General features: G+C 34.8%; 2 protein-coding genes across 3 annotated transcripts; one reads left to right on the top strand and one right to left on the bottom strand.

Moving 5' to 3' along the window:
* Positions 1-413: 413 nt before the first annotated feature.
* Positions 414-2,179, bottom strand: LOC131039168 (GDSL esterase/lipase At5g03810). 2 transcript variants are annotated; one of them, XM_057971848.2, is made up of 5 exons: positions 1,762-2,179; positions 1,513-1,643; positions 1,204-1,437; positions 867-1,119; positions 414-666 (listed from the first exon to the last, which is right to left on the bottom strand). In XM_057971848.2, the coding sequence occupies exons 1-5, from the start codon at positions 2,057-2,059 to the stop codon at positions 473-475; spliced, it is 1,110 nt and encodes a 369-aa protein (XP_057827831.2). In that variant the 5' UTR covers positions 2,060-2,179; the 3' UTR covers positions 414-472. The 2 variants fall into 2 exon arrangements, with proteins under 2 accessions (XP_057827831.2, XP_057827832.2); XM_057971849.2 differs by having other exon boundaries at positions 872-1,119.
* A 5,554-nt stretch (positions 2,180-7,733) lies between these two features.
* LOC131039169 (UDP-glycosyltransferase 92A1) lies at positions 7,734-9,465 on the top strand. Its single transcript, XM_057971850.2, has one exon. The coding sequence runs from the start codon at positions 7,822-7,824 to the stop codon at positions 9,340-9,342; it is 1,521 nt and encodes a 506-aa protein (XP_057827833.2). The 5' UTR covers positions 7,734-7,821; the 3' UTR covers positions 9,343-9,465.
* Positions 9,466-23,217: the final 13,752 nt, after the last annotated feature.

Below are 23,217 nucleotides of genomic sequence, written 5' to 3'. Positions count from 1 at the left end.
ATGGTTTTGTTGATACTTTCGAAGGATTGTTGCATAGCAAGTGAAGACTTTAGTTGCTGCATGATAGCATTCACAAGTTATGTAAGTATCTAACTATAATATATTAAATGCATCTCTTATAATTAATTTGGCTAGGTGAGACTATAGTAAAATCATCCTTATAAATTTCATCTACTAGGTACAAGAAAAATCAATATTGTGTTGGTAATGTGATTAAACATGAATTGAAGATGTATATCCTAAATTAAATAATTTTTCAATCGAATTTTAAACCCTGATCAATTAGGATTCCTTTTGTCGATTCTACAGTTTCACAAATGATCCTAGCTAGCATCTGTATCGAATGTTAAGGACATACAATCAATAGATATGGAAAGTGAGCATATAGATAAAGTCCGGCAACTTTGCAAAAGTATTTCAATAAAGAACATTCCCAGAAATGACTATTAATCATAGTGGAATATAGCAGCTGTCATAACAATTGTTGGAGAGCTTTGGGAAGCTGCGTTTTTGCAATAAGAAAGTTCATTCTGTCTGATGGATGGAAGCTGTCCCAGAATACATACTTTGAAGCATTTTCACATGTGCCAATACTAAATTTATTGCACAAGATCGATGCTTCCAGACGCCCTGTTCCACAACATCCTCTCCGCCCTTCTACAAACCCTGTGTTCATTCAACCACAATTTAATATACATTAATGACAGAAGTTTCTACAGTGTTAGTATGTTTTCAACTTGATTGTTTCATTTTTTATTAATATTTCAGATTCACTTCATATTTCTTTCATCCATTGAATATATAATAAAACAAATATTGGATAAACTGTATAGGAATTCCGAAGAAAAGATGGCAGCATATCTCACCATACTTGGCTGGGAATCTAGCAGCGTCGTAGAGCTGGGAGAAAATGTCTAAATAAGCAATCTTCATGCCATCCGTTCCGTTAAACATCTGCAATAGTTTCAGCATTTTCGAATTAAAAATCGATGCCTCTTTGTTAAGCTTTTGGAGACAAGTTTCCTTTCCGAGACCGTATAGTGTTATTTGCGAGGGCAAGCAGCCAAACGGAGGAAGAGATGCCACCACCACTCTACGTGCACCCATGTTTCGAAGCTCCTGCTTTTCAACATATGATAAAGTGTAATTTCATATAGACTTTGGAGTTTAAAAAACACAGATGTTTCTATTTGAAGAAATTACCGCTAGGAAACCAGACAAAATATTGAGTAGATGGTTTCTGTACTGTCGGCGATTATATTCAATTCCAAGAATAATATTCACGTAGTAGTTGTTAAGATAGTCATTGCTACCGATGCTTATGAGATAAACAGCGTCCGACAAAATTCTGGAAGAATTGGCCGCACCCACCACATGAGCTAAATCCTCTCTGTATTGTCTGTAGAGTTTCAATTGATCGTCTAGGCTTATGACATTCTGCAGATGAGTTAAATATAATCAGTTTCTAAGAAAATTGATTTCTCTGAACGATAAAACTCCAGATTTACTGACATAAATTTGGGCAGTGCCATGGTATAAACCAGATCCTCCTGAAGCAAATGAAACGCCCCTCACAATATTATCTCCTTTAGCTTCCGGATTCAAATAACCAACGGTTGCAGAGCCCAGTCCAAGCATAGATGCTGCAAAGAAGAATAATAAATATCATTGAATTTACTTCAAATCATTGAACTATAAGCTTCCAAAAGAGGAAAATCCCAAAATGAATCAGACATGAAAAAAAAATTTTGGTAGCCATACCAACGTAGTCTATAGCTATGAATCCATTGGAAAATCGACCCGTTATCTTTCTACCAGGAAAGTCTCGTCCGTAGGGAGGATGGTTGCTCTTTGCTAACGTAAGAAGATGGTTGTTATTTCCCGCGTCTACTGTAGAGTCTCCGAACGATATTAAAGCAGGGACTACTGCAGAAAATACACATGGGCCTGCAATCAACAGAAGAATCGCCCTTAACAATAAAATAAAAGATATCTCCATCGCTTGGGAGTGATACACGGATTCGACGTCTAATATATAAGTAAATGAGATAGAGTGCATTTCGTCGAAGACAAGCACATAAATGGCAGCGAGTTTCTGTATAAGTTTACTGCATTGTAATGTTTCTGTATAAGTTTACTGCATTGTAATGTTCGTTTACTATCAACCCTTGCAAAGTACGGTGATTGTCGTGCAATCTCAGATAACTTTGCCGAAACATTGGTGTAATTCATGCGTCTTTACGGGACTTTTAAATAACGCCTTCGTCCATTTTCTTATCAAGAAGAAATCGATGTCTGTTTAGGTCGGTAGGAAGGGGGATGGTATTCTAAGCTATCCTCGAGATCGTCTTAACGTTAAAGGCAAGTCTGTTATATGTAGATCTTAATAACATTAGTAACTATAAAATATTTGTTATGATTTATTTCGACCGTCGTCTTTACTTTGCTTAAATGGTAATGAACATTTTATTGGAGATGAGTTAATGCATATATATATATATATATAAAACAAGAAGTTAACAGATTTAAAAAATTAAAAAATCATTATGATTCGGCTCAAATTAATGAGTTTCAGTTTTTTTGTCAAATCATGATAGTGAAATCAGCATTTTTCACTAGATCTTCACTTTAGACACCTATAACAACTAGACCATTATAAACTTTAAGAACTTTAAGATGACGCAAACCAATTATTTTTAAGATTTTGTATGCAAATTCTAGAGAGAGAGAAATAAATTGCATATCATTTCAACTTTAGTATTGAGGAAGTTAATATCAAGTAAATATTGTGGGATCACCTTATTGTGCATTAAATATCAAGTTAATTAATTTACACATTATTTTCAAAAATTACTTAGAAGTGAAATCTTTCAATATTTCATATTTTTATTTGTAATTATAATGAAAAAAATTGTGTATGCATGATGTTTTTCTTTGTTCTTAATTCACATGAATAAGTTATTTTTAATGCATCGAAAACCATCTACGATGCTCTACATTACATGCAAGCTATGTGTTGGCAAAATATCAACAATAACTTATTTCTCAAAATCATACCATTCTCTAAACCGTCTATTTATCAATCATGAGTGAAAAATTGATCTAGATTAATAAATATCAAAATTAATGTTCAAATCATAAGAGTTTAAATTTTAAATTTGAATCCTTCTCACCTTTTCCTCTTGACAATTATGAGTGAATTAAAGTGGTGAATTCTCCAAATTAAATGTTAGGATGGTGTAATTAAATACTAGTCCTAACATGAGTGAATCTACCAACACATAAAAACAAGATCTAGGTATTATAAAAAAACAAAATATAAAATCATATTTTAGATGGATAAATAAATTACATTAGTATCACATCATCATCCTAAAAGGATATCATATATTTGGTTGTTGTTCTCAATCTTATTTCATCTTCATTAAATTAGTCCATTTAAGATTCTAATTTAGGATAAATTGATTATAAGGATCCACTAAATTCTATGAAGCTTTTTTTGTGCATGTTACCTCTCCTTGATCAAATTTAGACATAAATATTGACGTTAAAATTTTATAGTCTATAAAATTATAAATTGCCAAAGTGGATATTTTCACTTTCATAGTGATCACCTTTACACTTATAAAAGTGAACCTAGATGTTATATAATCACATTTATAGTTCAAAATGGGTTACAGAGTTCTAAAACCTTCTTAAATTTCTTTTTGACATGTGGAAAAATAAATCTACATAAGAATGAGAGCCAAGCATTTAATTAATCTCACTTATATATTTATTTGAGCATTTGAGATTAAGCAATTTTGGTTATCCACCCCAATTCATGTATTTATGTTTATTTATTTATTCAATTGTATATATTCATTTAATTATATATAGAGAACTATATTTCGTATTATATTTTATTCAACCCAGCATTCTTACAAAAAATAGGGTTTAAATTTAGGTTTTATTATTCATCCCCATTAGGCTTGGTACATCTAGTTATTTGATTGCATTAGGTTCCTATATATTTTGGAACTTTGGATCCACCTTTATTTGTGTTTTATTTTAAAATATTGATTATCATTTGAGCTGTCGCTTTTTCAAGTCCATTTAATCCCTCTTAGACACTCTAGGATTATGATAATCATGAGTTCTCATAGGTCATTTATTCAACTGATATGCATGCATTCCATATTGAGTATGATATGTTCTTATTTATTAGTTCTACAAAGGCTGATTTTATTTCTATAAAGACTTTGTTTTGGAATTTACATCTCTTCCCTCCTTTATAAGGTTTCTTATTGATTATCCTTTTCTCTTATATTTACCGATCTCACTTGACCATTTGTTTAGAATGATCATGTTTCTCCTATGATTGATGGTATTGATATTAGAACATGCAACTTGTGACACTTTCCCTTATGTTGTTTATAAACCTTATGTGATTTATATTGATGATTTTCACCTTATTTATTTATATAAGATGATGTTGAATCTTGTAATGATAATTCATTTACATTTCGTGATAGCTCTAGGTTTATTTCTATAGATTCATATATTCTCTTTGTGATGCACATTGAGATGAGTCTTAGGATAATGATCATATTCGTATGATTATCATTATTTTACACTTCGTGATAGATCTATAGATACTCAATATATTATATTTCTAATGAAAACTAGATGATGATACCAAAGATTATAATGTAAGTTCATTTAATTATCATATAAATGTTAGTGGAACTTTATTACTTTTTTAGTACATGATGACAATATTGCTCTTAGTAAATGATTTATTAATTGATGAATTTGATGGGAATACAATTGATATATCTTTACATGTTATATCTTTCTTACCTACTTATTATGAGAATTCAACTGATCATATCCCATTGATTAGTGAGAAAGAAAAATAGTGTATGGAACATAGGAAGTGAAGGTTTGCATACCAAGATATTTAAGCATCAATCCATTAAATAGTAAAGAGGTTGCATAACAGTAGGGGGTGGTTGCAAAAGAGAGGGGAATGGTTGTGATGGAGATGAATGTTGGAAAAGAAGGCAAAATCAGGTTGTGAGGGTATGAGAATGTAGAGAAGGAATTTGGGAGAGTACGTAGAGGAAAAAAGGGCATAGTGGTTGCGTTGAAGATTGAAGTGTTGTGTAGGAGTTGCGAATTGGACATTGTGAGGTAGTAGATATGAGACCTTTGCATCACATGTAGAGTTTGTTGCATCACATGTGGAGTGCACTGTGGAAGGAGGGATTGGTTTGTGGAATACAAAAATTGTGCAAGAGAAAGAGGTTTGGGAGAATTCTTGGATATGAAAAGGTCATGGAACAGAGCATGTAGATGAAAACAATTGGAGCAGCATAGTAGAGATACATCGACAATTCACAAAGAGAGAGTGGAGGGAAGAGAAAATGCCTTGAGGAGCTGGTAGGCCATTAAAAGGTCAAGAGAGTGATCTTGTGTTAGTTGATTTGTTATGAATAACTTGCATTTCACTATTGTAATTTCAGTGTTGAATGGAGGTAGAGTGACCATATTCAGTATTTTATGCATGTGTTTTGTGTTTGAGCATTTGTAGCCACATTTTATGTTATGAGTTTGAGATGCAACAGAGGGTCGTATGTTTTGCCTTGCATCAAAACTATTCTTAATTTTGAAAAAAAGGAGTTTGATTTTATTGTAGATGTAGCTCATGTAATTTTGAGGATTTGACCTTATATACACCTTTTATATATATATATATATATATATATATATATATATATATATTGTAGACATTTAAAAATGGTCAACGCTTGTGGAGTCATGCTTTAACATTTGCGCATTGCCTTATTTTAGGGTTTTTGCGTCGCATTAACATTTCTTCTATGTTGCGCACTTGGTCTTTATCATTTGCAAGCATCAAGTCCTTCTTCTGCATTCCTCATTTATCTCATGTTCGAATTTGGTCTTGTCGATAATAATCTTCAGTCATGATTTTGGTCGATCCTCGTCCTTGTCAATCTTGTCATTTTGCGATCAATTCGTCATCGATCCTTGTCCTCTTGTCAATCTCATCAATTTTGTGATCAATTTGTCATCGATCGTTGTCCTTTTCAATCGTGTCAATTTGGATCAATTAGTCATTGTTCCTCGTTAATTGGCGCTTATCAATTTGGTCTCTTTATCAATCTTGGTTAATTTGTCAACCAATCTCAATCGTTTGTCAGCATTGGTCCTTTGTTAATCAGAATCATGATCGAATCGACATCAATTATCTTTTGTCAAGACCTAATTGTCGTCCTTGCATTTCTAATTCATCTTCTAAGTTTTTATGATTTATTCATTTAATCTTGTTTGTCATTTTCCCTCTAGGTTAAATAATTTATTTATTTATCCTAAGTCTTCTTGTCACAATTAAATATTTATTTAATTGGCTAACTAATTCCCCCTCTTTTTGTGATCTAATTAATGAATGAAAAATTATTAATTAATTTACCTAATTTTCATCAATTTCTAATTTCCTAATTTCCAATTCATCATTTCTAAACGTAATTTCCTTTTTCTCCTATTTTTCTAATATTTCTCCTAATTTCATGGGAATGACATAGCAATCTTGTCATAATTTGTCATAATTTGTCAATCAATCAATTTTGCATAGCAACCTTGTCAATTTTGTCATAATTTGTCAATCAATCAATTTTGCATAGAAAGTGTCAATTTTGTCATAATTTGTCATATTTGTCATTCTTGAGTTGAAATTTTCTTTCAAATCTCTCCATGCTAATCTTGTCTTTTCTCCAATTTGTCTATAAATTGGATGAATTTCTTCAATCAGCCCCCCGGATCGATCAATCACGCTTCTAGTATCCTTATGCTATCTTGTCAATCTTGCTTTCATCTCATGCTTATGCACTTGTAGGTGAGATCCACAAACACACTAATTTGAAGGAGAAAGAAGGACAATGGAGAATTATGGAGGAGACATTCGCGTTTGTAATGGTTTGCATTTGATTTGAATGTCTTGTTTTCATATCTCTATTGATTGTAATTAGGATTTTCTTATCATTGCAAGTGAGTTTTCGTGATTGAGCTAGGCTAATGTTTATATTGCTTTGATGATTTCCAGATTCCTATATATATATATATATATATATATATAGTTTTATATATATATATAGTTTTATTTTCGAATTGATAGATTGCAATAGCTATTTATAAGAAAAATTCGAATAAAGGGCTTTGGCCCTAGTTCGCCCGGTCGTGGATCGCAACTTAAGGCGTGGGTATGCTCCCCATGGTCTTGAGTTCGAGTCCCCGGCTGTGTTAACTCTGTGTGTGTTGCTACCTTGTGAGCGGGTCGTACACACTGGGGGATTATTCTCACTTCGGCGAGGACACCTCCAAATTCCACAATAATAAATATAAAAAAATAAAATTCGAATAAATATTCTAATACCCAATTTGTTACCAACCAGGTTTTTCAAAAATATGCTTAGGTCGCATTGCGGACAATTAAATGACTTTTTAGGGGAAATATTATATTTTAACAGCTGTACTGGAAGAGTATGCTTGCTTACGTCACTGGCTACATCATTCAGGGAGTCCCGTCAAATTAAAATCTGAATCGTCTGCGAAATTTATGCATTCGATGCCATAAAATAATCATCGTCAACGAAACAGGGACCACATCGTCTTCCAGAAGATAGTTTGGACAATGCGACCCGTTACTACTGCCCTTTGATTCCATGCCAGTCAAAAGTCTAATTTATTATAACAAGCTGGAATTAGGATTTGCAAAGCAGCGAGGACCCCTTTCAGCTGCTTACTGCAATCCTGTCTACAATGGCCTCTCCCTCTGAATTCAGGGATAAGAGTCATGTGGTGATGTTTCCATTCATGGCGCAAGGCCACATCATTCCTTTCCTCCAGCTCTCCAAACTCCTTGCCGCTCGAACTGGATTCACCATCACTATCGTTAGTACTCCTCTGAATGTTCAGGCCTTAACACCCACCATTCAATCTGCCCGCGAAAAGGACTCCGCTCTTGACATACGCTTAGCGGAGCTCCCTTTCTGTAGTGCCGACCATGGCTTACCGCCGCGTTCAGAGAGCACTGACTCGCTGCCTTATGCACAGGTCCTTACTCTCATGGAAGCCGCAGAGTATTTGCAGCCACACTTGGAGAATCTGATCCGCAGGATCTGCACAGAAGATGGCTGCGCTCCGCTGTGCATCATCAGCGACATGTTCCTCGGCTGGACCAAAGACGTCGCCGACATTTTTGGAATACCCAGAATCTTCTTTCTCACTTGTGGCGTTTATGGAACCTTGCTTTATTACTCTATGTGGAATCATTTGCCTCATACCAAGACCGACTCAGAAGAGTTTATTCTCCCAGATTTGCCTCACGTTTCTTTGCATCGATCTCAGCTTCCCACTAACATAAAAATGGCGACTGGAACGGATCCCTGGAGCTTGTTTCAGGCTCGCCAAATATCTCGCAATATGCGCAGCTGGGGATTTATATGCAATTCTTACGAAGAGCTTGAGCACGGCTATTTAGAACACCTCAGAAAGTCCACCGGCAGGCCTGTCTGGGCGGTTGGCCCTGTCCTTCCTCCAGAATTTCTTTCTTCCACTCAATCTCACGCTGTCCGTGATCAGTTATTGCAAGGTAAAGAAGCAAATGGAACCAGCGATACAATTTCCTGCTTGCGCTGGCTCAATTCCCGGAATGTTTCCAGTGTGTTCTACATTTGCTTCGGCTCGCAGAACACGATTTCTGCGTCAAATATGAAAGAGTTGGCACTGGGTTTGGAATCAAGTGGGCAGCCCTTCATATGGGTAGTGAGGCCGCCGCTTGGCGTACCGTCGACTGCGGAGTTTTCCTCAGAGTTTCTTCCCGATGGGTTTGAAGAGCGAATGAAGACCAAAAACCAGGGATTGGTTATTAAGAAATGGGCGCCCCAGCGTGAGATTCTGTCCCATCCTTCGACCGGAGGATTTTTGAGCCACTGTGGATGGAATTCGACGCTGGAGAGTCTGAGCCAGGGCGTTCCCATTATTGGATGGCCTCTCGCGGGGGAGCAGTTTTTCAATTCGAAGCTTCTGGAGGAGGAAGTCGGTGTTTGTGTGGAGATATGCAGAGGAAATGACGGAGAATTGACGAAGGAGAAGGTGGAGAGGACGGTGAAGATGTTGATGTGGGAAGAGAAAGGGAGTGGGCTGAGAGAAAGAGCTGCGACCATGAGAGATGCTGCCAGAAAAGCAGTAGTAGACGGTGCAGATGGAACCGAGAAAGGCTCGTCCATTTGTCATGTTGACGACATGATACAGAAAATTCTTACCACTTCTAAAACTTGATAAGCATTCAAAACTATTTTTCACGTTTAGATTAAATGGCTCAGCATTTGAGATTAAATGCTGCTGCCAATGTAGAGTGCGATGTGTTTGCAATTAATTAAATATAAGGTCTTTTATCTCTAATTGTCTTGGAAGTGTCTTCATCTTTTTGTCAAAATTATGTGTTCTTTTTCACATAAATTTTTATTGGCTCATCCAAATTTTGAGTTCAGATTTTCACATTCTATGTTTCAATCTATATTATTTTTTTCAATAATAGAGGAATTTAGTTTAATGTTTTTAATTTGATTTGTTTACTTAGAAAATTAATTAAAAATAATATGTTCATTCAAAATTTAGAGAAAAATGCATGTACTAAAAAATGATCTTAGCTGACTTTTATTGAATAAATTCATAAAATAATTAATAGAATTAAAAAATGTGGGAAACACATATTACACTACGTTATATTTTTCGAGAGAGACAAGGACATTTTGTGTGCTCTCAAAACTTGAGCTTCTTTTTATCCACCATTTAAAATATAATAATTTAGAAATTATATTCTAAGCACTAATGCTCTTTTACTTATCACTTCATCACTTTCTTAACATAGGTATGTAAAATTACTCATTCAAGTTCAAGTTTCATGGATTTTAAGAAAAAAGTAGTCACCATTGACCTCCTCTTCACTTCCATGCACTTAATTGCATCTATAAAATATAAAGTAAAATAGATAAATATACATATTATATAAATTATTTTTCTTTAAAATGTGTGAATGAAATTACATGTATGTATATATAACTAGTCAAATATGTAATTAGCTAGTGGAAATTGTAGGCAATATGAAGGTGAGTCTTGCAAATCAGTTTCTCATTCATTTTCTTCTATATTTTTCATAAAAGACTATTTGATTTCTTTTTGATCATTTTTAAATTTTCAATTTGATCTCCATTTAATAAAAGACTACTTTGAATTCTTTTCCTTCTTTTTAAATTTTCAATTCGATGTCCATTTTAATTCCTTTACCTTGTTCAATATTGCACTTTGATTAATATTTATTAACCCTATTTTTAAACTTAAAAAATTCTAAATTTTGATATTTAAAATCTCATGAAGGATAGTTCTTTAGGCCTCCAATCATCCTCAAGTGCCAAGCCTCTTTCTATTTCAGAATAAAATCGCTAGCTATTTCAGTGTAAGACTCTAAAGAGCAAAGGTGCAACTAATAGAAAATTACAAAAATATTAAATTTGAAACTTGGTACAGTATGGTGTAAAGCCCGATTCAACTATGTTTTCCAAAATTATCCCTTCACACTAGAAGGAATGGTGATCTGAAATTAAGGCTTACAAATAAAATTGTGCTTAATTTGAATTACAGATTTTTCCCAATCGCAAACAGAATTACGTGGTTATGTTTTTGGACCGTTGAAATTATAAAAGCTAAGATCAATTAATCCTTTGCACAACTTAATAATGTTAAACAATAACATAAAGAAGAAATTGAAAATCAATCGAATAAAAGAGAATTAGTAGATAGAAGAGAGATCACGAGCTTGATAACGGAGTTCACTCAATATGAGCTACGTCTCTGGGTCCACTTCTCAATGTAGGACCGCTTTATTGATGATGCCAAGCATAAACCACCTTATTACATCATCCAAGCTTCAAACTTGCAACATCTCTCACAATCTCCACACGCACCTAAAGACACTCGCATACTCTTCTTCATGGGCTAGGCTTCAATTGCCTCTTAACCCAATTGCACTGGAGAGTATTACAATTTAACAAATGTTTTTGTGCTTACAAAAATCAGGAAGACTCTTGTTCTCCAATTTATTTTCAAGAGAAATTCTAAATTCTTCTCACAATGAAAAATTGATTGCCTTTACAAGACAAACACTCCCAGTTATATACAATTTCATATGCTAAAATGGGGTTAAAACAATAATATTTTACAAATATTCCATACACCCTAATTCGAGCCTTATAATCTTTTAATAATGGCTTAAAATATTACAACATGGGCTCTCCTTGATTTTGGGTTTGTATGGTTTAATTATTGTTTTGATCTTGTGTAAATGAAGGAGCTCGGGCCCTACCTCCACGGACTGCCTTTGTTTCCAAACAAAATTTGTTTTAAGGCTATGCGGAAGCACCAGCTATGAGGCATAAACAGTAAGCGGGGGTTGGTGGTTTGAACTACCACCTCCTTAATATAGGCTTCATTACTTTCAATAGAAACTTAGCCCCTACCATGTCCAAGGAATCCGCTTGCTCTTAGTGATGCAAAGAAAAAGTAGAGAGGGGGAGGTCAAGTCTTCTAGATCCTCCCGGATCATTCCTCCCAATTGAGAAGCTTTTGGACCACCAAAAGGTCTACTTTTACATAGAATTTAAGTGAGGGCATTGTTGCCTCACTTGCCCAGTATCATTTGTCCACCCTACTGGAATTCCAAACATCTGACTCATCACAAATAAGATGAAAAATGAGATAACTTTGCTGATACAATCAACTGTAATTTCACCGATATTCGTTGTTGCATCCACCATCCACATAGAACTAACTAGCAGAATAGAAAACAAGACTGAATAAAATGATGCCAAAGAAAAAGTATCAACGTGCTGGATCTCCTGAATAGGAATATCATTAGAAAATGAATCATTCAAACCTTCTTTAACCACCTTCGATTGAAGGCTTAAATGTGCTTGCAACTGATCCTCACACTGTGCTTTCTGTGACACCTTATCATGATCAAAGAATATTTCATCTTCATGCTCAGTATCACTAGTTGTTACAGACATAAGGGTTAATGTATTCCTTGCATTTACAATCATCTTCAAATGCCCTGTGTTTACAATAGATCTATCATTCTTCATGCGATGAGCTTTCACAATGAATTCAATTCTATCTTTAAACAAATGATACCTGTTATGTTCCCTGTAGAAAATGGCCTTTCTATCATACAAATAAGGACTACCTAGAACCATCCCACAGATGTCAAGCGAAATTACATCTAACTCTACCTCATCTACAAACTTGGATGTGATTGCAAATCGGAGTTTACATTGTTTTGATACATGTAACTGAGCATTATCATGCACCCAACCCAATGGATATGGTTTAGGATGAGGTGTTGTTTTCAATCCCAATTTCTTAACAATTTGTTTAGAGATTAAGTTCACTTGTGATCCACTATCTATGAGCGTATCAATTTTAGTTTTTTTTGCAATAGCCCTTATATGAAACAATTCATTCCTTTTACTTTCAACAGAGACCTCATTACACTTCATAGAGGAAGTATGCGAACTAGAATTAGCAACAGGAACAATACCTTTTATACCCACAACTGTTATCTTGGATTCATCACTAGATTCTGAACCAAGGTCTTGCACGATAGCTGTGGTCTTTTGCTTACCCTTTTGATTCTTGAACCACTTGGGTTTCTGATCAGGATGCAATTTCCAACATTTTGCATCTTCATGCCCTTCCCTTTTGCAGTGTGAGCAATAAGGCTTCTCCTCCTCTTTCTTCACAGAAACTGTTTGTTGCATTTTCTCCTTCCCTTTCTTGCTCCCTTTGTGTAAACTGGATTCCATGAAAAGACTATCATGGCTATTCCTTGAGCCTGTTTCAAGATGAGTGGCTTGCACACTAACTTCATCAAGGTTAGTTGGATTAAACATAAGTATTGTATGTCTCAAATTCTCATGCAATCCACCTATATACTTTAACAAAGTTTCTTGCATGTATAAAGGAACGCCCAAAATTAAAGCTCTTTTTCTAAACTCCTGTGTATATTCCTGCACACTTTGTCCTTTCTCTTGCCTTAATGATTGCCAATTCATTACTACTTTTTGCATGTGACCTAATGGATAAAATTGTTTCTTAAGTGTAGCTGTAAACTCAAACCAAGAAGAAATTATTTTACCATATTGGCTAAGATCTTCTTGAGTTCTGCTCTCCCACCAGATTAAGGTTGTGCCTCCCAGGCGAAGAGTGGCTAACTGGATCTTTGAAGCATCATCAGTAAACTTCTAAATCCTGCAATAAACTTCAACTTGTTTTATCCAATTATCAAGTTTTTCAGCATCCACTTCTCCATTATAGGTTGGTAATTCAAATTTAACATCAAGCTTTAACAAAGGTGAATTAGACTCGGACTGTACAGGTTGTTTTTTCTTGGGGGAAGAAGTAGAAGAAGAAGATGAAGAGGATGAAGAAGAAGATGATGAAGAAGACGGGGATGGAGGTTCAGGAGGGTCACTACCACCTCCTACTCCTTTTTCTTTGACGTCTTTTGAAGGGGATTCACCTTCCTTCTTCTTCTTTTTGTCTTTTCTTTCCTTTTTCTTCTGCCTATCCTTGTACAACTCTTCCACCATCTTCATGTCTAGGAATGCTTTATGATATTGTTCTTCATTCTCAAAGAGTTCAAGATTAACATGTTTTCCTTCTTCTGATTGTGCCATGGTTGTTCTTCGAGTAACTCGCCTCGATCCGATCTCCGGATTAAATTCTTCAAGTGCACCTTCTCCTTGCTTTAATTTCAACCTGGTTAACATCCACCACTTGCAATTTTTTCTATTAAACTGCTCTGATACCACTTGATCTGAAATTAAGGCTTTCAAATAAAATTGTGCTTAATTTGAATTATAGATTTTTCCCAATCGCAAACAGAATTACATGGTTATGTTTTTTAACCGTTGAAATTACAAAAGCTAAGCTCAATTAATCCTTTGCACAACTTAATAATGTTAAACAATAACATAAAGAAGAAATTGAAAATCAATCGAATAAAAGAGAATTAGTAGATAGAAGAGAGATCACGAGCTTGATAACGAAGTTCACTCAATATGAGCTACATCTCTGGGTCCGCTTCTCTATGTAGGACCACTTTATTGATGACGCCAAGCATAAACCAACTTATTACATCATCCAAGCTTCAAACTTGCAACATCTCTCACAATCTCCACACGCACCTAAAGACACTCGCATACTCTTCTTCACGGGCTAGGCTTCAATTGCCTCTTAACCCAATTGCACTTGAGAGTATTACAATTTAACAAATGTTTTTGTGCTTACAAAAATCAGGAAGACTCTTGTTCTCCTATTTCTTTTCAAGAGAAATTCTAAATTCTTCTCACAATGAAAAATTGATTGCCTTTACAAGACAAACACTCCCAGTTATATACAATTTCATATGCTAAAATGGGGTTAAAACAATAATATTTTACAAATATTCCATACACCCTAATTCGAGCCTTATAATCTTTTAATAATGGCTTAAAATATTATAACATGGGCTCTCCTTGATTTCGGGTTTGTATGGTTTAATTATTGTTTTGATCTTGTGTAAATGAAGGAGCTCGGGCCCTACCTCCACGAACTGCCTTTGTTTCCAAACAAAATTTGTTTTAAGGCTATGCGGAAGCACCAGCTATGAGGCATGAACAGTAAGCGGGCGGTACCACCTCCTTAATATAGACTTCATTACTTTCAATAGAAACTTAGCCCCTATCATGTCCAAGGAATCCGCTTGCTCTTAGTGATGCAGAGAAAAAGTAGAGAGTGGGAGGTCAAGTCTTCTAGATCCTCCCGGATCAAATGGGTAGGTATGGTGAGTTTTCAGATGGCAAGGAAGTTGATCAAAGTTGAAAAGTCGGCATAAGACAGCGATAGTAGTTGATCTTTCCGCATAGTTTTCAAAGCGACCCAAATCACCGATTAAAATGAAGTCGTTCACAATGCCTCTGAAGTCTTTATTGGATCGGCTATTTCTTTGAATTGCGATAGTATCCCAAGTTGCCCCGAAAGTACGAAAGTTGTTGGTTTGTTCTAACACTTTCGGTGACAAAGTCATCCCGACAAGTTGGCTTATTTTACAAAGATTGGGGCACATTTTGAAGACTTCTATGAAAATTTATGGAGAACATCTCGAGCTTTGACTGGCATATTTTGTGCCGGGCGACCGACTTTTATGAAACTACACTCAGATAACACGAACAAATGTCATCAGAGGGAATTAATTGCAATGTTTGCAATACTTGGAGTGAAGAGCCAAACCCAAGTTTTGGAACAGGTTATAGGCGTCCATCAAAGCATGACTGTGGGAATACTTTGTCAGATGTTTTTGTAGCAAGTGGCTTTTTTAGATGTCCATACGAAATAGGGAAGCATAAACACGGCACAAAAACTATTCGACACAATGCAATCAGGTGTCATGTTATGCAGATATGCAACATGTGAAAGCATAGACGGGTATGTAACTCTTTCGCATGACACTTGAAAGAATGTGTCTCATCAAAAGAGTTATCAACTTTCCCTAACAACATCAAGCCTAATTATCCATAAATAAATTAAGCTTCCCTTTATATAAGTTTCTAAAAAATGCCTTTCAAATACTCTAAAAAATGTAGTGTAATTACTTCTACAACTAACAATTTATGTGTCATAACATTGCATAAAACTAAAGGAATTTTCCTACCATACTACAATGGGTGCCTATAGATGTATACATATAAACAATCAACTTTTTTATCACAAGGAATGCACACTTCACACCACAAGAAGAATTAACCCATCTGTAATGAAAACGAGGCTTAATTATCTCCTCTCTGTGTACCCATCAAAAGGGTTTCCCTTTGCATAGAGTAATGGGTAGACAAAACTTTGTATGTAGAAAAACACAAAAAAATTCAAACACATTCATATAGATCAGTAGTTACATATAAATCATATATGTCCACATAAAAACATTTACATATATAAATGCACTTCCCATAATAGCATAAATACATTTACATATATAAATGTGCTTCCCATAACAACATTTGTTTAAGTACCCATGGATAACCTAGTTTTCATGAGTAACCCCAAAAAGATTAATTTTTAAGGTCACCACAAGCGAAATACCAAATTTGTATATAAGACCCCTTTCAAATCTGCCATAGGAAGATTTTTTTTTTCAAGCTATCACAAACTATTAAGCATTGGCTTAATCTAGAAAAGAATTACCTCAAACTTATATTTGGCGTGGTTTTGTGCCAAATTCTCTATGGTAACTTGAGCAATGGATTGGTCTACATATTTTTTATGGGTGTAAGCACCACTGGATTTGTCTTAAATCCCATTAACAGTGATAAAACCCATAAAGTTTGGCACATTGTTGAAACCATCCTTCACACTCTCATATATCGACATTGGCCAATGCATTTTTAGTGTATATATTTGTAAATTATTTTAATGAGACGTCATTACAAACACTCAGAGCAACCAAGTTAGCTTAAAAACACTAATGCAAAGCTCGATGGTTGTCTACCAAATTGTACTCTAGGGCTTAATATATCTTGTCATATGTTTATAAGATGAACAAATTTTATTATTATTTCTTAGTGTTAGACTTCAAGGCACGTTAATTATTTTTACCAAAATGTGGTTTGTGTGCATGCATGCTAATACATGCATGATAAGACACGTGGGCTCATCTAAAGAGGAATTTTTTTGTTGGAAGCAATCCTATAAATAAAATGAGCAAGAAGGATTGTCCTCTTAACTAGATATTCTAGGTTGTGATCTAGATATTATTGTCATAGAGTTATTATATATTTGCATAAGAATCACATATCTTTTGAGGGATAGGGTCAATATCTAAGGGATTTACTAGTGAAAAAGAGTGGTCAATCGATCATAAAAGTCTTGTAATACCAGTAATATTTTTTTATTAAATAATATATTATTAACTTGTTTATTTTCTTAAATTAAAAATGGTTGCTAGGATTGCCTATAAAACACCTAACCTCCTTACCTATAGTAAATGGAATCTTTAGATGGGGTATCAACATTCTTTAATACATAAACAAAGGAATGTAAATTGTTAATATATTGATTCATACAAATGGCTTCATGCATGAAAGTGTAAAGGGACTTATATCATCATACTTGCAACTACCCTAGTAGTTAGGTCATTTCTCTCTATTGAAATCCCCTAAATAGCATTACATGTAGAGTTGACATTGTCAGGTTCATTCCTTGTGCTTGATGTATTGTCTAGCATGTCCAAAATTGATGTCTTAATATGCTTAGCATCGGCCTCTATGGGATTCAAACATGGAAGTCCTTTCATTCTATTCAAGGAAATTGTCATGTCAGCAAAAAAGTTATCCTGCAATACATATGTGTTTTCTCTTATTAGAATAACACAAGCCAATGATGTGAGGGATGAATTTGCAAACCCAATTTTTTATGTGAAAAGAGGGGCAAGAATCTAGAGAGGCCACAAAACTGAAACTATTCACATACAATAGTTGTGTGTTACACATTTCAAATGTCAAGCTAGCTCTTCATTCACTTTTTCTAACTCCTAATTAGATTTTTTTAACAAATCCATCAAATCAGCTATCTAATCCATCAATTCAGTTCACTGATCAATCAAGCTAGTCAACTCTGAATCAATTATGTCATGCAACCAGTTTTCATTTGTAATCATCTCTAATCAATTTTTATCTCAAGTGATCTCAATCGTTGATCGAATATGTCTTGAAATTGATCTCAATTGTTCAAACCATCCTTCTAGTATCTATAAATTGAGCACCATTCTCTCATTTTCAACAATCACGATCCTCAAATTCTTGTAAGTCATATTGCAGGTTAGCAACGCAACTCTAAGAGTGAGCATTCCACATGAAAGAGAAGAGCAGTGGAAGCGATGAATTCAAATGAAATAAAGGAGTTTTTCGTGATGATTTAATTATTGTTTTTCTTATTTCTTGAATGTACTTTCATTGAGTTGTGTTTGGAATTGGTTAATTAGAATAGGGCTTTTGTGATTCCCCTGTTTATCTAATTGACTTGACTTTCGATAATTTTGGGCATACAACAATAATTCCTTGAGGCAATAAGACTATCACAATTCTGAAAATGGCTACATAGTACAAAACTCAAAATTTTATATTACTAGCATAATACCAAAGAAAGAAAAATGAAAGATTAAAAAGAATTTACAATAATCCACGTTTATCAATAATTGCACATTACAAGCTTCCTATAGCTTTCCTAAAGCCACCTAGATGGAGGAGGGGAATGATGGTTCCCCAGCCACATAAAAATAATAGCATGCAATAAGAAATGGTGATGACCACATGATTAAAATAGTATCATGGTTGAATCACACATAAGAGAACATAGTAACCACATTCTAAAAAGTCGGTATAAGTTTCACACAACCAATAAAACATTATATCTACCCTACTACATAAAAAATATATCATTTGATATCTTGAAAGATAATTATAGCACCTCTTATAATATGTTCATCATATTCCTAAACTCGAATTATCTTTTATAACGTAAAATAGGTTTTGAGGGGACTCTAAACCCCTTACAGAAGGATTTAATTGGGATCTAGAACCCACAAAAAGAGAATTATTGCTACTAGATATGACATAGACTAACAACAACCAAATAACAACCCAACACTAGAAAATTAGCATCAAAGAACTTGTTGAACCACCATATAGGTCAAAACCATGAAACAAGAAACCTCAAAGATACGTAGACAAAGGGTTTTGTCAAGCTCCCATAACCTGAACCAAGGGTTTCACAAGGCTCCCATAGCCTAAAACCATGGGTTTTGACAAGGCTCCCATAACCTGGAGATACATAGATAGTGGATTTTGAAAGGCTCCCATAACCTGAAAAATGGGTTTTGACAAGGTTCCCATAACCTTAATACCTAGAAAAATAAACCAGTAACATGTTGCAAGGTGTGCACCCTTGGTCTCCTTGTGTTGTGCAGCATAGCACTCGAGTTTCTGACATGGCTTAACCGTCTCCTACATATTCTATAAGTCTAGTGGTTGTATCAGGCATTAACAAGTCGTTCTTGTGGTGCAACGATAACCACACTTGTAACAAGTGGTATCAAAGCTTGGTCACATGTTCAAACTCCTTGCTTGAGCAAGGGGAGATTGTTGCAAGGTGTATGCCCTTGGTCTCCTTGTGTTGTGAAACAAAGTGCTTGAGTTTGTGACATGGATTAACCGCCTCTTGTGGATTCTATAAGTCTAGTGGTTGTATTGATCATTAACAAGCCAATTTTTTGGTGCAATGACAACCACACTTGTAAAATAACATTTACAAAGCATCTGGGTGACTGGGTTTTGAAAAGGCTCCCATAACCTTTGAAGTAAAGGAAACACCTACTCCTCAAGAAAAGACAAGATTATATGGAAGAGTGGCAACATAAGTTTTTGATAGGTACCTCAAACCATCACAATGGGTTTTAGAATGGATCCCATAACGATCAAACGAACAACAAAACACTGCACAATATGAAACTCCACCTTCATAGGATCAACAAGAAAAGAACTGAGAAACCAACTTTGAAGCACAACAACTTGCACCTCTCCTAATATAAACTACATAACCATCTCCACCTTAATAAGAGATAGTATCACCCCAATAGACATAGTAGAAGAGCACTAAGGAAGCAAATAAAGAAAAAAATCACAATCCATCCAAACATTCTCCACCTCTATAGGAGAAACCAAAGTTGAGAGATAAGGGAGGATATAATAAACCCCCATGAAGAAGCTCCAAAACGAAGAAGAGAGGGCAACTAAGGAATCCCACATATGAAGTAGAGAGAGGTCTCCATGGAAGAAAAAACCACTAAGAAATGACTAACAAAGATGTCACACCAAGCAAAACCAAGGCTGAGGCAAAAAAAACTCACAGCCTCCATAAAAACGGTAACAAGAACCAACCAAAAGACCCTGAAAAATTATTTCTCCACACCAAACTAACAGACAATAGAACTGGGAGAAAAGGGAAGGGGCAACAAGGAAATTGAGCCCCCACCAAAAAATCCCTACACACTACACCACTGAACCAAACCTCCCACATCCACACCAAAAAGAGCCTCACACACTAGGGTGAAAACACAATCAGGAACAAGGCTGAAATGGGCAAAAGACACCAAAGAAGGGCTAGAGAAAATGACAAAGAAAAAACCAAGAATACCTCCACAAGGGCAAGAAACCACACAACCCCCAAGAGGAAAACGACCTCCAAAATGACAGACTCAAAAGTAGAACAGAACATCACCCAAAAAGAAGCTTCATTGAGAAAATCTCCAAGGCCAAGAGATGAAGGAAAAGTAGCAAAAAGGAGGAAGTGCAGCCACTCAAAGAAGAGCTCAGCCACCATAGGGGCTCTAGAAAAAGCCCAATGAAACTCACACAACTATAAATCTTCACCATCATCTTCTGAGGCCTCATCATCCAATGCAACAAAACCTATATCTCTGCCCACAAAAACCCTAATGTCACACATGCTTGCAAACGAGCACTCGCACTCTTGATCATTTTCAACTAAACTCAATTGTTACCGAGGTCTCTTTGTGGCTAATGATTTAGTCCTCATAGTCCTACTATTATGAGATAATGTTATCATATTATCCTTCTATAAGCTTTGATATGATGTCAAATGTTAATGTTAGGAGTTTTTAATTTAAGATCTTGTTTATTTACTTGTAAGTTATGCTTATTCCATGGTCAGCATGTAACACCCACCAAGGAACCTAAGAGGATATGAGAAAAATACACAAATAATACATGGAAATATTTTCTTTTAAGTACTTAGGTGTAAACGTACTTGTCTCGAAAGAGTGCACAGCTCAAACCTCATGGTTAGATCAACTTGTTGATACCTAACACTGCACAAGTAGAAGAATAAACACCTGAAGCTTCAATTGAGTAAGGGAAAAGATATCCCAAACCCTAGGGCATGGTCCCTGAGGTGTTTAGGATAACACAAGACCATCCCTAAGGTTGCAAAGATTTAATCGATAAACATGACCAACTACAAGGTCCTAGGTGTCTCATTAGCGAAACCCTAGTTGCAAACAAATTCCCTCAACACCATCCAACTCAAGCTAAACCAACTCAAGATACCTTTGAAGATTTCTAGATGTTGCTATCTTCGTAACTAATTTGAAAGTAGGTAAAATTAACACCCCTAGCTCCCTAAAACCTTTTTGAAATGAACCACCAAACCTTGGCACCTACCTTTGGAACAAGCATCCCAAAACACTTACACATTTTTAGGACACATGTGACACATGCGCAACATGCTAGAGTCCTCGACTCATGCATTGGCCACCAACCCATACTAGTGTCCTTCAAATTAGTGAGCTCGCGTTGTCACCCCCTTAGATGTGCATCTGTCTTAACTAATGAGCACCCCAGTTAGACAGTTTGATTCCCTATATACCCTGAACCCTTTGGTGATGTCAAAATTTATTTATGACACACAAGTCGAGAGAATTGGGCAAAAAGGTGAGAAACCAAGACAAGGTCCAAGTCACCGAGTGATCAATTGATGCTGACAAGGCTAGTCAGGATTCGAGTGCACTCAAAACATATTCACTTCACCCAAAACTAACTCCATATCACACATGGATGTCCTAAATATTAAGAAACCAAGTCAAAACACCCTGGGACACCGTACATGTAGTCCTAATTGAGTCTGGAATGAATCCAAACAATTAAAAAACCACACTAACTTAGTCACTTTTGAACTATAAATTAAATATGCATATCCACTAGAAAAATACAAAAACAAATTCAAGTGGGGGCTACCTATAGCATTTGATAGGTAAATTCTATGTACTTCGAAGTTGATCCCAAGTGTTGTAGATTTTCTTTGTGACTCTTCCATCCAAATAGATAAAATAAAAGTTTTTGAAACATATTGACCTTGACTTTCAAAGATTGATATTCTTGTTAGACTTTTGATGCTTACGAATAATGTTTTGACATTTGTCAAATCTGTAAGCTTAAGTTCCCCAAGGTTAGACTCTCGGATTAGCTTGTTTAACAATATTGAGTGAAGATTTGATGACATTATTCGCAAGCATATAGATAGCATATATGTAGATTATGTGAAATCAAATCATTTTTCTCTTAAAAAATAATGTATATTCTATGAATTTCCCCATATATGAACATCCAAATTAATTATAAATTGAAAATTGAAATATAACAATAAGTCACAAATTTGTACTAAGCCAACTCTCACAAATAATAAAAAAGACAAAAACGTTCAAACTCAATTTTAAAAAACTAAATATTAAATTAATTTTTTAATTCCTCAAAATATTAATCGAAAAGATTAAAAAAATAAACCCAAAAAAAAAAAAAAATTCAAATAAAAATAAATATCTACAATGGATATGTATATAAATATAAATTAATAAAAAATAAAAAATACTTTAATGTAAGGAAAAAAAAAAAAAAAAGATATTGGTTCAATTTATCACAAGAGTGTCATTTATTCATATAATATAAATTTCCTTCAAATGAAAATCCAAGCTAAATGTGAATTGATATGATTGTGTACATTAAATGTGTCCATGTTCCACAAAGTGGGTGATTAAGACCCACTACCTCCTCCACATATTGCTCCTCTTATCGTATAGTAATTTTGATTATGAAGATTTTTTTTTGTTTTAAAAATAACTCATATAATTACGAGGGTTACATTTTTTTTATATATATATACTTTTATTTTCTAATTGATAGATTGCTAACACCTATTTATAAAAAAAATTCAAAAAAATCTCTTGATACCCAGTTTATTACCAATCAGGTTTTCCAAAAATATGCTTAAAATATGCTTTGGTCACATTGTCGACAATTTAATCTCTTTATTTAATTTTTTAGTGGAAATATTACAAATATTAGCTCCTTTCGAGCACCAAACTAGAAACAACAATTGAAAGACCAAGTGCCATAACTTAGAAATCCACTTTAAACAATGTGACAAATACAACCAATGAAAGACCAAGAGTTACAACTTAGAATTCCACAAAGATATCCCTCATGAGAATTA

Source organism: Cryptomeria japonica, chromosome 1, assembly GCF_030272615.1.
Source record: "Cryptomeria japonica chromosome 1, Sugi_1.0, whole genome shotgun sequence".
Taxonomy (NCBI): Eukaryota; Viridiplantae; Streptophyta; class Pinopsida; order Cupressales; family Cupressaceae; genus Cryptomeria; species Cryptomeria japonica.
This window is presented reverse-complemented; position numbering and strand designations above follow the sequence as displayed.